Here is a 13,166-nt window from a genome sequence, read left to right on the forward strand (position 1 = left end):
AGTAGGTTTTCATAGAGAGATCATACAGATCTGTTTGCAACAGAGGAATGAAAATAAAGAGAAAGATGATATTTGGCTCCTGTCAAATAAAGTGGGATTAGCAAGACAACAGCTTATAAGGTCTGGATCTAAGGCCCAGGATGTAGCAAAGGAAGAGCATTTGCCAAAGTGTGAGGCCCTAGGTTTGAGCCCTAGCACTGAAAGAAAATCTGGACCCATTTTTCATAAAGGTTTCCTAAATTCCATCATCTCTATTTTTGACTTGCCATATAAAATGTGGGATTCACAGGATCTACAATATCCTGCAACAGAGCTGGGAGGCTGAACGCTGAAGTGTACAAGGCACATATATTACAGCAGATGTAAAAGAAGATTCAACTTCTTTGCTGACAACAAAAATGAACTTTATTCATGATTACCTGGACATCATACTTTAGAGGAAGTTTTTTTTGGGTAATTTCCAAAATATTAGCTGTTCTAACAAACTTGGATATATTTGCTACTTGTGAACCATGGGTTACATGCATAATTTGCAAAAGTTGTTTTGTTCTATTTTTTGTCTAAATTACTTGCCATATCTGTGAAGACAAGTAGGCCTTTCCAAGTCTATTGATTTAATTAGTTGTAGATATCATGCTCTTATATGAAAGTAGAGAGCAATTCCTTCTTGTAAATGACTCTGTACAATGCTAGTCTGTCAAAGGAAAACAGAAGTGTCCCTTATATGTGTCATTATTAGAATGGAATTGAACAGAATAAGGTAATTTCAGGATATTCTTTACTATTTTAAGATGTATATAAAAAGTGCCTTACTGAAATTTTAGTCAGGCCTTTCCAGTTTACATATGCTGATGAATAAAGTTATAAAATTTTCCTTAATGAATCTCTTTTCAAAAAAAGCATGAGGGACCAGGATACAGCTCAGGGGCATAAGTGCCTGCCTGGCAAGCACAAGGTACCTCAATTCCAGGTACCAAAAAAAAAGCATGTTTTCAGTGTAAGTAAAAATTTCCAAAGCAGAAGCTCAAAGGTGGAAATAAAAATGAATAATTATCCTTTGTTTTCATCTAACTCAAAGTAATAGAAAAAATTAAAATCATTGTTTCAAAAAAAATACTGGAATCTTGTAAGGCCTTGGGGATAAAATCTACTAGACTATTATTGTACTCCTAGTTTGCTATTTTGGCCAAAACCCTGACTTGAAATTTTAAATGGCACAGTATCTACCACTTTCAAATGTCTTTCCTTTGGTAGACATTTGAGTTTGATACTTTTGTATTTATAGATACATCACTCAAGTAGTACATATATGAGATATTTTGAAGAAGGATGTTATACCAAATTTGAAACATTTGCAGAAGTCAGGTTTACACATGGATAGTGGTATCAGGTCTGTTTTACAAAGACCTGGAGATCCTGTAAGGAATTTTTTGGTGGTTGTTGTTATCAGATAGCATTACGGGAGTTTCGATGTCTGTTATACCAAGGGACATTAATACCATTCATGTACAAAGTGCAAAACCTATGGGTAATGTAATGAGGTTCCCAATAATATGGTTTAGATCTCTGAAGATTGCACAGAACTTTTATTTTTATTCTTTTGACCTTTTAATAGCCAACAGCAATATCACTCAATACGGTATGAGTAAGTCTACTTTGAAGCAATGCTTTGTGCAAACCACATGGAATAAAAATTTTTGTCAGAAAAGAAAGCATTCTTTTCCATACCTTCCTTGCAGTCATGTTTATTTTCATGCAGGACAAATCCATTGCGGCACTGACACACGTAGCTTCCCATTGTGTTGACGCATTCGTGCTGACACCCACCATTATCCTTAGAACATTCATCTTTGTCTGGCAAAGAAATAAAGCCTGTTGTTTAGTAAGTAGCTTTAAAAATAGAGCATACCAGCAGGGTGTTTTAGCTGTGGGGAGCATTAGCACAGAGTAAACTAAGTACTAGTGGTACCCCGTTTGCTACACCAAACAAGTAAAAACTTACAGTGTCCTAGTTCTACCCACTCCTTGCTTAGCTTGGACCTCTGTACCATGGATTGAGATTCTGAGTCTATTCATGTAACAAATGCAATTCTTCCATCCTGAGCTGGAGTGAAAGTTCCCAGTTGGAACAAGAGGAAATCAAGAGATTTTTTTCCAATTCTAAAAACTTACTGTTAATTTTTTTAGAAATATGTTTCTAATTGTAGGTGGTTTAGAAAAAGACAAGAAATACCACTTACATAGAAGAAAATCCTTCAATATAGTTACCATGGTGTACAGACCGAAGCTAAACATGTTTTCAAGATTTCTATGTAAACACTTTCTAAAAAAATCACTCCAAATAACTACTGTAGGTGATTTTTTCATTAACTCGTCGGATATGCTTAGCATTAATGAATCAAGACATTTGAAAACATTCCAAGACAGAAAAAGGCATCATTAGACCATCCTAAAGATGAAACTTGATTAATATTAAGCATATTAAGCAAATCTACTCTGAAAGACCAGTTTATTAATAAGTCATCCCCTAAAGAGCTTTTAGTGTGCTAGAAAAAAAATAAAGCTTAGAATAAGAAATACAAACTTTAGGAAACAGCCCCCGAATTCACAACAGGGAAAAATCTCAACCTGGATTAACAGGCAGTCAATCCAGGGAAAGGCATCTGCTGTCACACTGTGTCACTCAGCTGTCATGCCATGGCAGCCATAGCCTTTTAAGTCAAACTGGCAGATGGCTCCCAACACACATATATGATGGTTCATCGCTCGTCACTCCCACACACAGGGAAGGAAAAGGCCACAAATGTGAAGTCACATTTCACCGTCAGTTGATTTTTCTAGTGAGAATTACTGGGTTCGTGGTAGTACACAAATTGTGCTATTTTTGCTTTTTTAATCAACTCACTACTCTTCCTGTGGAGATGGGTTGAGGGAAAATGTTTTCATTACCAAATCTTGCAGCAATTTTTAAAGATAATTCCATATTTCCACTCCTAAGAGTTGATTACATGGTACATCACACACAGGCTTACAGGGTGCATTCATGCAGTGGCAATATCAGAACCTTTCAGACACATACAGGCACTCTCACGTTCTTTAAAGAATGTATCAGAATCACTGTGTTTGTGATTTGTGCATTCCCTGTCTACCCTTGGCACTCCCATTACTCTTTTAATACTCACTATGGAGAGATGAAGACCAAAACATTATTCTTTGAAAACCAACAAATAGCAAAATGTATGAAAAATCTGAAGTCAACGGAAACATCTTTGTAAAACTAATTTTAGAGCAATTCATCATAAATTTGTGCCCTTACTCCCTTCATTGTATCAACCACCAGTGAAGATTATAGTTTATGAATATGAATTGTGGATGGTAAACCACATTTCCCCCATAGTATCATTGGCCTGTATTTTCTGATTCAGATAGCTAAGCAGGAAACTATTTGTCCCCCATTTCACAATGAGAAGCTTTAAAAAAATTGAATCTATAATCATTTTATAATGAAAATAATTCCAACATACAGCCTATTTCTAGTACCTAAACAACATTGTATTGCAAATGTAATCTCATCAGTTCACATTTCTAGGTAGAATTGTTTCAAAATTTGATAGAACAGGGCCAGGGATATAGCTCAGGGTCACAGTATCTGCCTGTTAAGTGCGAGGTCCTGAGTTTGATTCCTGGCATGAAAAAAAAAAGGAATAAATTTGATAGAAATAAGCTGATACTTGGTGATCACAACTAAAGGGAAATAAAATAGAAATTAACCCAAAGTTATTTCAGTAACTCTGTGACATCATTCATATTTCCATCTTGTAGGGGAAATATATGTACAAAAGATGAGAAGAAAAAAGAAGAGAATAGTTGACGTGTAGAAGGAAAAATTATTATCATTGTAATTTATATAGACATTATTAGGTGTCTGTTATTTTACACTTTCTCAATTTAGCATTTCTAGGGGGCTGGGGATTTAGCTCAGCGGCAAAAGCACCTGCCTGGCATGCGCAAGGTCGTGAGTTTGGTTCCCGGTACAGGAGAAAAACCAAAAAAAAAAAAAAAAAATCAATTTAGCATTTCTTCCCTTCACTCCCATGTCTGCTGTTTCCTAATTCATTCAAGGCCACGTGAACCTTAAGAGCCATGAATTATGCTGCTAGAATACATTTATGGGTTAATATAAATTTTAGCAAAAATTCAAAGCAAACTCGTCAAAATAGCAACTCAAAGCAGCAGAAGGAAGTTATCATGTCCAGAAAAGTAGCTGGTAAAACTATGTGGTGTGTCAGTCATACAAAAGCAGAAAATTTCATGAAGCCACCAATACTTAAAATGGCCCAGATATTTTACATGATGTAGACAAAAAGATCAAAGTGGCTCTGAGGAATGGTGGACACAGTGTAGCTGTTTACAGCTCTTTATGTGAATAGTAGTTAATTCATACCCCAATTAAAGTAAATACAGTTTTACATTTTCTAAACTGATGAGAGCAGTAGCATAAATGAAGAACACCACAAAGATGATTTAGATTTCTTCTTTATGAAAGGCTATCAAATGAGGGAAAAGCAATTGGCGAACATGACTGACACACTCATGCCCTTTCTACTCTTCCTTTACCTCCCTTTCTGCTCTCCTAGGGACTCTCCAGATATCATGGAGAATGAAAACCTGACTAAGGAGAAAAGGGAGAAGGATGCAGAGTTTTAAACACTTCTGGTAATGTCCATGTAATAAATTTAACAACTGAGAATTAAATCAATAATTCACTGAAATTTTCTGATATTTTCATAGAATAGATACACAAAATAATTTCATGAGTCCTGGAAACAAATGATTCATTCCAGAGAAATAAAAACATTTATTTTCTGCTCATGGAAACCAGCGCCCTCTTTGGGATGGACACAGCTGCTTTCCATGCCTCTGTATCTGATGAGGAAGGGTCTATTATCCGGGGCAAAGGGGGTGGCCTTTTCCCATCAGAGGTCTGCGGCGTACCTCTGAGATGACCAGAGGTCATCAACCTATGAATTATACATACTGGATGGAAAGGAAGTGGCAACCTGTAACAAGTTCTTGCAAGATTCAAAAATAAAAATTTTCTCTTTGCAGAAGGCTTCCTCATCTGTGGGAAAAACAAGTAAATGGTCCACGCAACAGAATGGGAACACACATGAGGAAACATTTTCAAACTAAATGATCAGGATCTTAAATAAATGGACACACACACCTGTGCATATACGCATGCCAGCACAAACAAAAAAAAAATGGTCATGAAGGTACCTTGAGAAAAGTACTAATAAAGTTATGTAGAGCTACAACAGAGACAATTTGCTTGTTCCACAAAAATACAAAAATTTAAATGTGGTTAATAGAGAAAATTTGAAGCAGGACCCCAAATTGTGTAGGAATACTGCAGCTGTGTCATTATTTGTAATCATTTACACTAATATTTATATTTTTGTAGGAGTAATATTAAATTGAATGTCATCTACAAATACCCACAACCATTCCACTAAAGAAACTCTATATAAAAACATTTGTAAAGAAGTATCTCTACACAAGGAAAGGCAGATAAGGAGCAGGTAGGTTAAAATCACTAGAATTTATAGTCGGAAAGATTGTAATATACAAATTATTTTATCTAAGTCTTGTATTTATGCAAACAGACATGAACTGGGGGTCAGAAACTGGTGTCATTCCATTTTTGCCACTGAGCAGGTCATCAGGGCCATCAATAACAGATCTCATCCTACTAAAATATCCCTGAGGGAGATGTCTATTAAAAGAGGTTTATTTTTCAAATTCAGCGGTCATACTATTATGGACTACATGACTGAATCTTTTCATTAATGCAAGGTTGCCAGAGATGGCAGTACGTCTCTGCTGAATTCCCATTGTCTAATGCCACTGATTATATTCCCTAATACTGAATGTTATAGTTGAATTTTTAAAAGCATATCACATTCCCCAAAGTTTGTTGTTCTACTAAAATAAAAATTCCACCAACCCTTAACTTTAACCCACTTAATGGAGTACAGCTTTGCTCTGAGGAGAACACAGCTACTTTTGCCTCGCACTGAAATAAGCTGCATCACGCATGCCTGTGCAGATACACACCCTTGTGTGCAAGCATAGCATTATATAAAACTAAGCTTAGTTTTACCAGCACATAAACACTATTGTTAGTCTAATGAAAAATCTCAGTCAGAGATCATTGATTGAAGTGTATTTTAGAAAATTCCTGTGTCACTATATTCAGAATTAGCTAAAACGTGAATAAACACAGAATTCTGCATAACATCTAAAATAGCCTTTACCCCAATATTCTTAATCCTTATTTGCCTTAATACTAATCAATTCAATCTATTGCTTTTAATTATATCCTGGACGCAGTAAGTACATTATATTTGCAGAAGGGATTCTAGATTATTCTGCCATAAAACCTATTAAGTTCTTGATTTTCAAGACGCAGAAATTTTCGATGACCTATTTGTGACACTTAATTGATTTGATACATAAGAATTTCTTCATTTTATGAACATAGAAGTGACAGAAATCACTGATGCTAATTATTCTGGTAATACATATTTAGAGACATCATTTTGATTTCATTTCTTAAATCTAAGAGTTATTTATTTAAAAACCTGAGACTATAAGCAAAAGTAATTAAAATCTGCAATTTTATCAGATGAGGATACATTGGAAATATTACTATAAATGCATTATTTAATTGTATGCATTACTATTTAAATATGCTTCTCTGTCTTCTCCTTAGTGCATCACTTAATGGAAAGAAAGCTATAATTTCTTTTTAAATAACATTCCTTTCCAAATAACATGCAGTCAGTTCTCATCAAGAAGTGAAAAGTATATCTGTTATTTTTGAAGTCATAAGTCTGCTGCGTGTAAATCATTAGTAATGTCGCTTGCAAAGCCATTATCAGTTCTAAGAGAATAGTCTATGGGCCATGAAAAACCAAGGTTTAGATATTTGTGACACTAAATTGTGTCTTTAACTCATCTGCCTCATCTGCTATAAATTAATTTAACATTATAATGTGAACACCTGGGGTTTAATTTCCCCTTGAATTTTATTGATCAGTCTACTTACCTACTGTATTCTATCAAATATCTAAGCTAGACTCTTTCAAAATGAAATATTATCATGAAATATATCTCTATCATCCATATCCAGAGCACATCTATAAATACTAAACACTGAAATGGATTCTTACAATGATTATATCAGTAAAATGTAATTTATAGCAAATTAGTGATTATTGCCTTATTAGCTGAGCATTGCTAAAGCACTCAGTTATTTTTAGAAAGCACTGCTACACAGGAAAAAAATTAAAGACTATTCTTGTGTCCTGGAGAACAGTACTTTCTGCATGTACCCCCTTATCTGAATAAGAATTAAGCAAGAGTGTTTTATATGCCAATAGCAATGTTCTAAGACACACATATATATAAGCTGTCTTTATAATTTAGAAGTTTTGCTTGATCAGAATTAACAGAAAGTGAACTTTAAATGTTGTGAGTATCTATAAATTTAATCATGCTTTGGGGTCAGTGCATGCACTACGTATTTTTAAAAAGAATTCCAAAACAGAATGTATGACAAATGTAAAAAGGATCCCGAATACTTTGAACAGTATAAATATTCATTTACTTTACAGTTTCAGTTTTATAAAGACATATTTAAATGGCTTCCAGGCAAGTAGCCTTGTCTCTAATCACTGGATCAATTAAAATTTGTAAAACACATGATATTTATAAAATAGTGAAATCTTGGAAAGTCTTCCTTTCATTAAACCTGGAAAAAAGGAAAGAAACGAGAATAGCAAACCAGAGATCCACTGTGTTTTGAATCCGCTTTTGTGTGTTACCTGGAACTCAATGGTGCTTCTGAACTATTAACTTCAATTATACCAAAAACCCCAAACAAATCCAGGTCGTGGTAAATCTCATTATTTCTAAACACAGGTAGATTGAAATGAACAGACTTTGAATTAACTCAGTCCAAATTACCTAATATTAAAATGTAACTGAAATTTGCTTGCTACATACACAGCACCGTAGATGGCCATGCCATTTATTACAATCTTATTTATATTTAAAGTTTAAGAATAATGGTTTTATAAAGAATGATTCTGAGAATGAGGAAATCTCATGTTCCTATATGATTTTATAAAGTGAGGGGAGCTGTCATCAAATTTCAGCTTTTTAAGTGAAAATTACTTTCCATTCATTAAATGTTACTTTTTTCAAACACAAGAGTGAGCCATGAATTATATCAGATGTTAGATTATTTTAGTAAAATCATAATTTCCATATCAGAATATTTCATATTTGTATTTTACTGGCGTCATTCCTATAGTGACAAGGTATAGTAAGAAAAAAATACACGAAGAAATGTGGAGCCAAATAATAAGAAAGATATGTTATAAAAAGAAGACCACATTTTCTAAAAACAAGAAAATTTTATTGAAAAATCTGCCACTTTTGGGAATAACTCTTCAAATCTGAGTAATAAGTACTCATTTATGAAAAAAAATTATGTTATTTTTGCCTATTATTTGCTCTAGTCTTTCTAATGTTAGATTTTATGTAAGATCTAAGTATCTTTCAATATGACCTCTATTACTTTAAGTAAAAAACTAATAGACTTAGGAAAAATGATCATACATTCTGTGGACTTCCAAAGTACATTTCCAGAAAACTATGAATAAGGATAACATAGACTTTAAACCAATTGATGGTGAAAACCTATAACATACACATACACATGTGAATCCTTATACCTGAGAAGAAATGTGCTTTGAAGCCCTTCTTTGATACGGTGTTATCTGATCTGAATTCAATTCTCATGTTGTTGAACTGGGATGTGATCACTTCAGGCACCTCAGCACCACAGAATTTGCCATGCAGTTTAGACTCAGAGGAAAGACCACTCCAAATCTCCACATAATCGTATTTACAAACCTGAAGAAAAAAACATGATTATCAGCATTGCCAAATCGGAGAGTGCCAGATCACTGACAATTATTGTTTGAAAGTTCTTCCATGGTTTTACCTCTTTATTATCACAGTAGTCAGACTGGAATTAATAAGAGACAAAAATTAGGAAAATGCTCGTGCTATGGCCCAAAAAGCATGAAAACTAGATTAGAGAATTTTGTTGTGACTATCACCTAGACTTGTGCACGCACATGTATGTTTGTGTGTATATAGTCATGGCATGTATCTTTTCCAAAAACACAAAATGAGAAGGATAATTGAGATGGACATTTATTCAGGTGATGGTGCTGGTGGGCTGAAGAGCAGCACTAGCCACCCTTTTCAAAATATTTTTAATGTTTTAAATTTCAGAACAAACTGTGAAAACATTTGTTCTATACTGTTCTATCTAATACTGACAATAAATACCTGATATCAATATATTTAGTCTATAATACAGTCACTAACAATAAAAATAATCATTTCCATCACACAGATGAAAAAATGACAGAAATTTTTATATAGCTTATTTGAAATAATATTCTGGAGGGCAGTGTAATGACGAATGGCACAGAGTTTGGCTTCCTCCATTGCTGTGTTCCAGAAACATAAATGAGGCATTTTTTATCAGAACATGATTAGTAAGTTTCAAAGTGAAAGACAGAGACTTAGCATAGGATACTTGGTATACAAACAAGATTTATTAGAATGGTATGAATTTCTTTGAGCTGTTAGCTTGCAGTTTCTCTGTAGGATTGCTGGGGGATAATGAATCAGCGTTCCCTTCAGTGTAGTGGAGGCTGGGATTTATAATACAATAAGGCAGACTCCTCTGATTTATAGGTACTGCGCTAACACCATCAAAATGGAAGGAGTAAAGTGAATATTAAGTATTCTTAAGCAATTCTGCGGCTACTAACAGATGTGTCCATAACACACATTTCCTAGGTTCCAAGAGAGCACATTCTAAAGAACACATCTTGCATGGATGACCTTATTATGTAAATGTGTAATTAGCAAGGCTTAACAATGCATATGATTGAACCCTGGGGCATGAGCTGTACTTTGAAATATGTCAACTCAAATTACTGGTTCTTGTGACATTAATTAGATGTTAAATAAGCAAAATGTCACTAGGAAAAATGAAATAACTGTTTTACCCACTTGGTTGCAAATCTGATTTTGGTTCAGCGAGGGCTCTAACATAATATGGGAACGTTTCCAAAGCTAATGTTCTCTCCTATTGACTTTCCCTTTGGGTATCAATATAAGGAATAAAATAGTTAAGCTTTAAACTTAATCTAATATTCTATAAGTGGAGTATTTTCACAGACCTCTTATTCTAAGCAGATAAATTATCAAAATATGAAAATACACAAAATTGTGTAATGTTTTTCCACACAAAAAGACAATTATAAATTAAAGAATTCACAGATTATATAAACAATTCACAAAAAACCCTCCTATACGTGATGACCACTGCTATGAGAACAATGACTTCATCACGCAGACTAGTTTATATAGAAACATCCACCCTTCTTCCTCCTAAACATAAATCTCCGGTCTTGTAAACATGCACCAATTAGTAAATCAAAATATTTTACCTGCCACAACTAAGCGCTACAGAGAAAACCAGGAGAATAGGAGCCCTTCCTTCAACACTCAGTTCTTAGCAAGTCACAGAATGGGTAGAGAGAATCCATTGTCAAAAAATGTGGCTCATATAAAAGCTTTCTTTACTAATAACATTATAAAATTTACTCTCTTCATTTCAACATTTCCCCAAATTTGAGACAGTTGTTTAAAAAGTGATGTTTTTTTAACATGTGGATCAAACTGCATCTTTTCTAACATAGAGTTTACACATGGTGTTAAAAATAACCTCCAAAGACCCATTGAGTTTTGAGGTTTCAGGATTATCGGAAATATATAAATTCATCTCATTTCAGATTTTGCTGTTTTTTGTTTTGTTTTGTTTTGTTTTTCCCGGTACCACGAATAGAATTCAGGACCTTGCGCTTGCCAGGCAGGCTCTGTGCCACTGACCTAAATCCCCAGCCCCTCATTTCAGACTTTAATTTCCTTCAAAGAAATGAAAACGTCAGGTACTGCTTTTACCTCAAAGCTATAGTAAGAGATTTATAAATGCACAACAGGGAGATAGACCTGGAAAAAGGAAGGGAACCAAGAGACAGAGGGAGAGGAGGGGATGAGATGAAAATACTAATTCAGATCTGTTATGTACAAGTATCAAATTCCCATGATGAGTGGCATCACGATGTATGCAAACATATACTAATAAAAAAGTGCTTTGTCTATTAAAGGCAAAATTAAGAGGAAAAATAAAAATAATCAGAAGAAAGAAGGAAAAGGACTAGGTATGAAAGGCAAAGATAGATCGCCAAAAGCAAACGTTTGCATAAACCTCACAAATACTTCCAGTATTTATTGTCCCAGGGGCACCGACAGATTACATTTCTGATCTCATACTTTATAGTTTTCAACAGATATTCATCAAAGACAAAATAATCTTCTGAATTAATTTTATCACATTCAGAAGTTGTTAAATCATGTTCATTCCTAAATAGACACAGAAAAAAGTTGAAAGGATGTAGACACACAAAGAAAATATGAAAGATCAAAGAAAAAAGTGTTCATAAGCCTTTCTCTGGAATTAAGTTACTGTTGACCAATCATGCAAAGAATATTTTTCTAAAAGTTCTGACTTCTTGGCTTGATATTTCATTTATATTTGTGTGCACATGGGAATTTTCAAATAAATTATTGCGCCTGTCTTAATGTGACACCCTTATAGAAAACTATACCTTGAGTGCAGTACACTGTATTTGTAAAGCAAAGGTAGGTTCAACTGCATGTGTGTTTTACTGTGGTTAAAAGAGAATATATTTTTTATTTATGAACCATGAGCACAATTCATAATGAAAAATGTACAAAATTAAAATATACACATTAGTACAAATATAATATGCCACCTTCTTTGGTGAATATCTTCATTATTACAAAACTAGTGGTTTTGGGTTTATTTTCTATAACACTTTATGTAACATGAAGCTGACACTAAATATGCTATTGTTTTTAATAAAACAGAAAATTTGTTAATATGCAGTGCTTTTAGTACGCTGAATAAAACTATCTCTGGATACTTTCCAATTTCCCAGAAACAGTTTAAAATATCCAGTGATAATGAGAATCACTAGCTGCAGAAATTAATAGAACAGAGAAAGATTAAAACATTCATATAATAGTACATTATTTCTTTTTCTTTATGTTTGCCTATCTGATTTCAGTGATTCCCAAAAGGTGATTTTAAATCTTTCTATTTATTGTGCACTTACTTCATTGCCTTCCAGTTCAAAAAATTCAAACTTCATGGAAATTCTGTACTGAGTTGGTGCGACAACTTGCCACACGCAGTTTTTATTAGGAGGGTACTCTTTCGGCCAGCCGGGGGTGGTTATGGTGCCGTTGAGCTTGGTAAGAAGTCCACCACAGGCAGCTAGAAGGAAGGTAGAGGGAAAGGTACTCCTTAATAATTCCATTCTGAGTGCCTTCACATTAATACCCAAACTCCTCAGCACTAAATTTTAACCATATTCTGGATTTTAAAACATAGAAACCACAGTCTCTATTTCTTAGGTTTCAACACGACTATGTCAATTATCAAATCCCATTTAAAAACTGTTATTTTGTTGCTTTGGAAAAAAGCCAATTATTTCTGAACTGCGACATTTTAAATCACTTTCCAGTTGACTGAGCGATATACTATTGGGTCTCCTTTTCCTTGTCTTTTAAATGGGTATAATAATATCTTGAAATGCTAGTGACATCTTGCCTACTACAGAATTAAGAAAGAAAATTTTGTGGAAATTGATAAAGCTGTTCTGGGAACTAAGAAAAAGATGAACAGATGAGAGAGAGAGAGAGTGTGTGAGAGAGAGAGAGGGAGAGAGAGAGAGGGAGAGAGAGAGTCTTATGCAACCAGACCAAAATCATTCATTAGTTTAGTTACTCAAAATTTTCTGTCCAAGATAAGTAAAGCTCTATTACGTGAGCTAGTACACAACATAAATTGTGGTAAAAACAATATATTTATTCAAAAAATGCTAACATCTGGTTTTCTTTCCCTTTCAATAATATACTTTTTT

The 13,166-nt window shown here is 34.0% G+C and overlaps 1 protein-coding gene across 1 annotated transcript in view; it reads right to left on the reverse strand.

The window, feature by feature from the left end:
• The window catches only part of Tll1 (tolloid-like 1), a gene marked incomplete at its 5' end in the record, with an annotated part of 192,178 nt that overhangs the window by 20,987 nt on the left and 158,025 nt on the right, over nucleotides 1–13,166 (reverse strand). The window contains 3 exon segments of the mRNA XM_005373585.2: nucleotides 1,729–1,854; nucleotides 8,805–8,985; nucleotides 12,357–12,517. Coding sequence (XP_005373642.1) covers nucleotides 1,729–1,854; nucleotides 8,805–8,985; nucleotides 12,357–12,517 — 468 coding nt within the window.

The sequence above is a fragment of the Chinchilla lanigera genome, unplaced genomic scaffold, assembly GCF_000276665.1.
Source record: "Chinchilla lanigera isolate Chin_1 unplaced genomic scaffold, ChiLan1.0 scaffold00002, whole genome shotgun sequence".
NCBI classification, from domain to species: domain Eukaryota; kingdom Metazoa; phylum Chordata; class Mammalia; order Rodentia; family Chinchillidae; genus Chinchilla; species Chinchilla lanigera.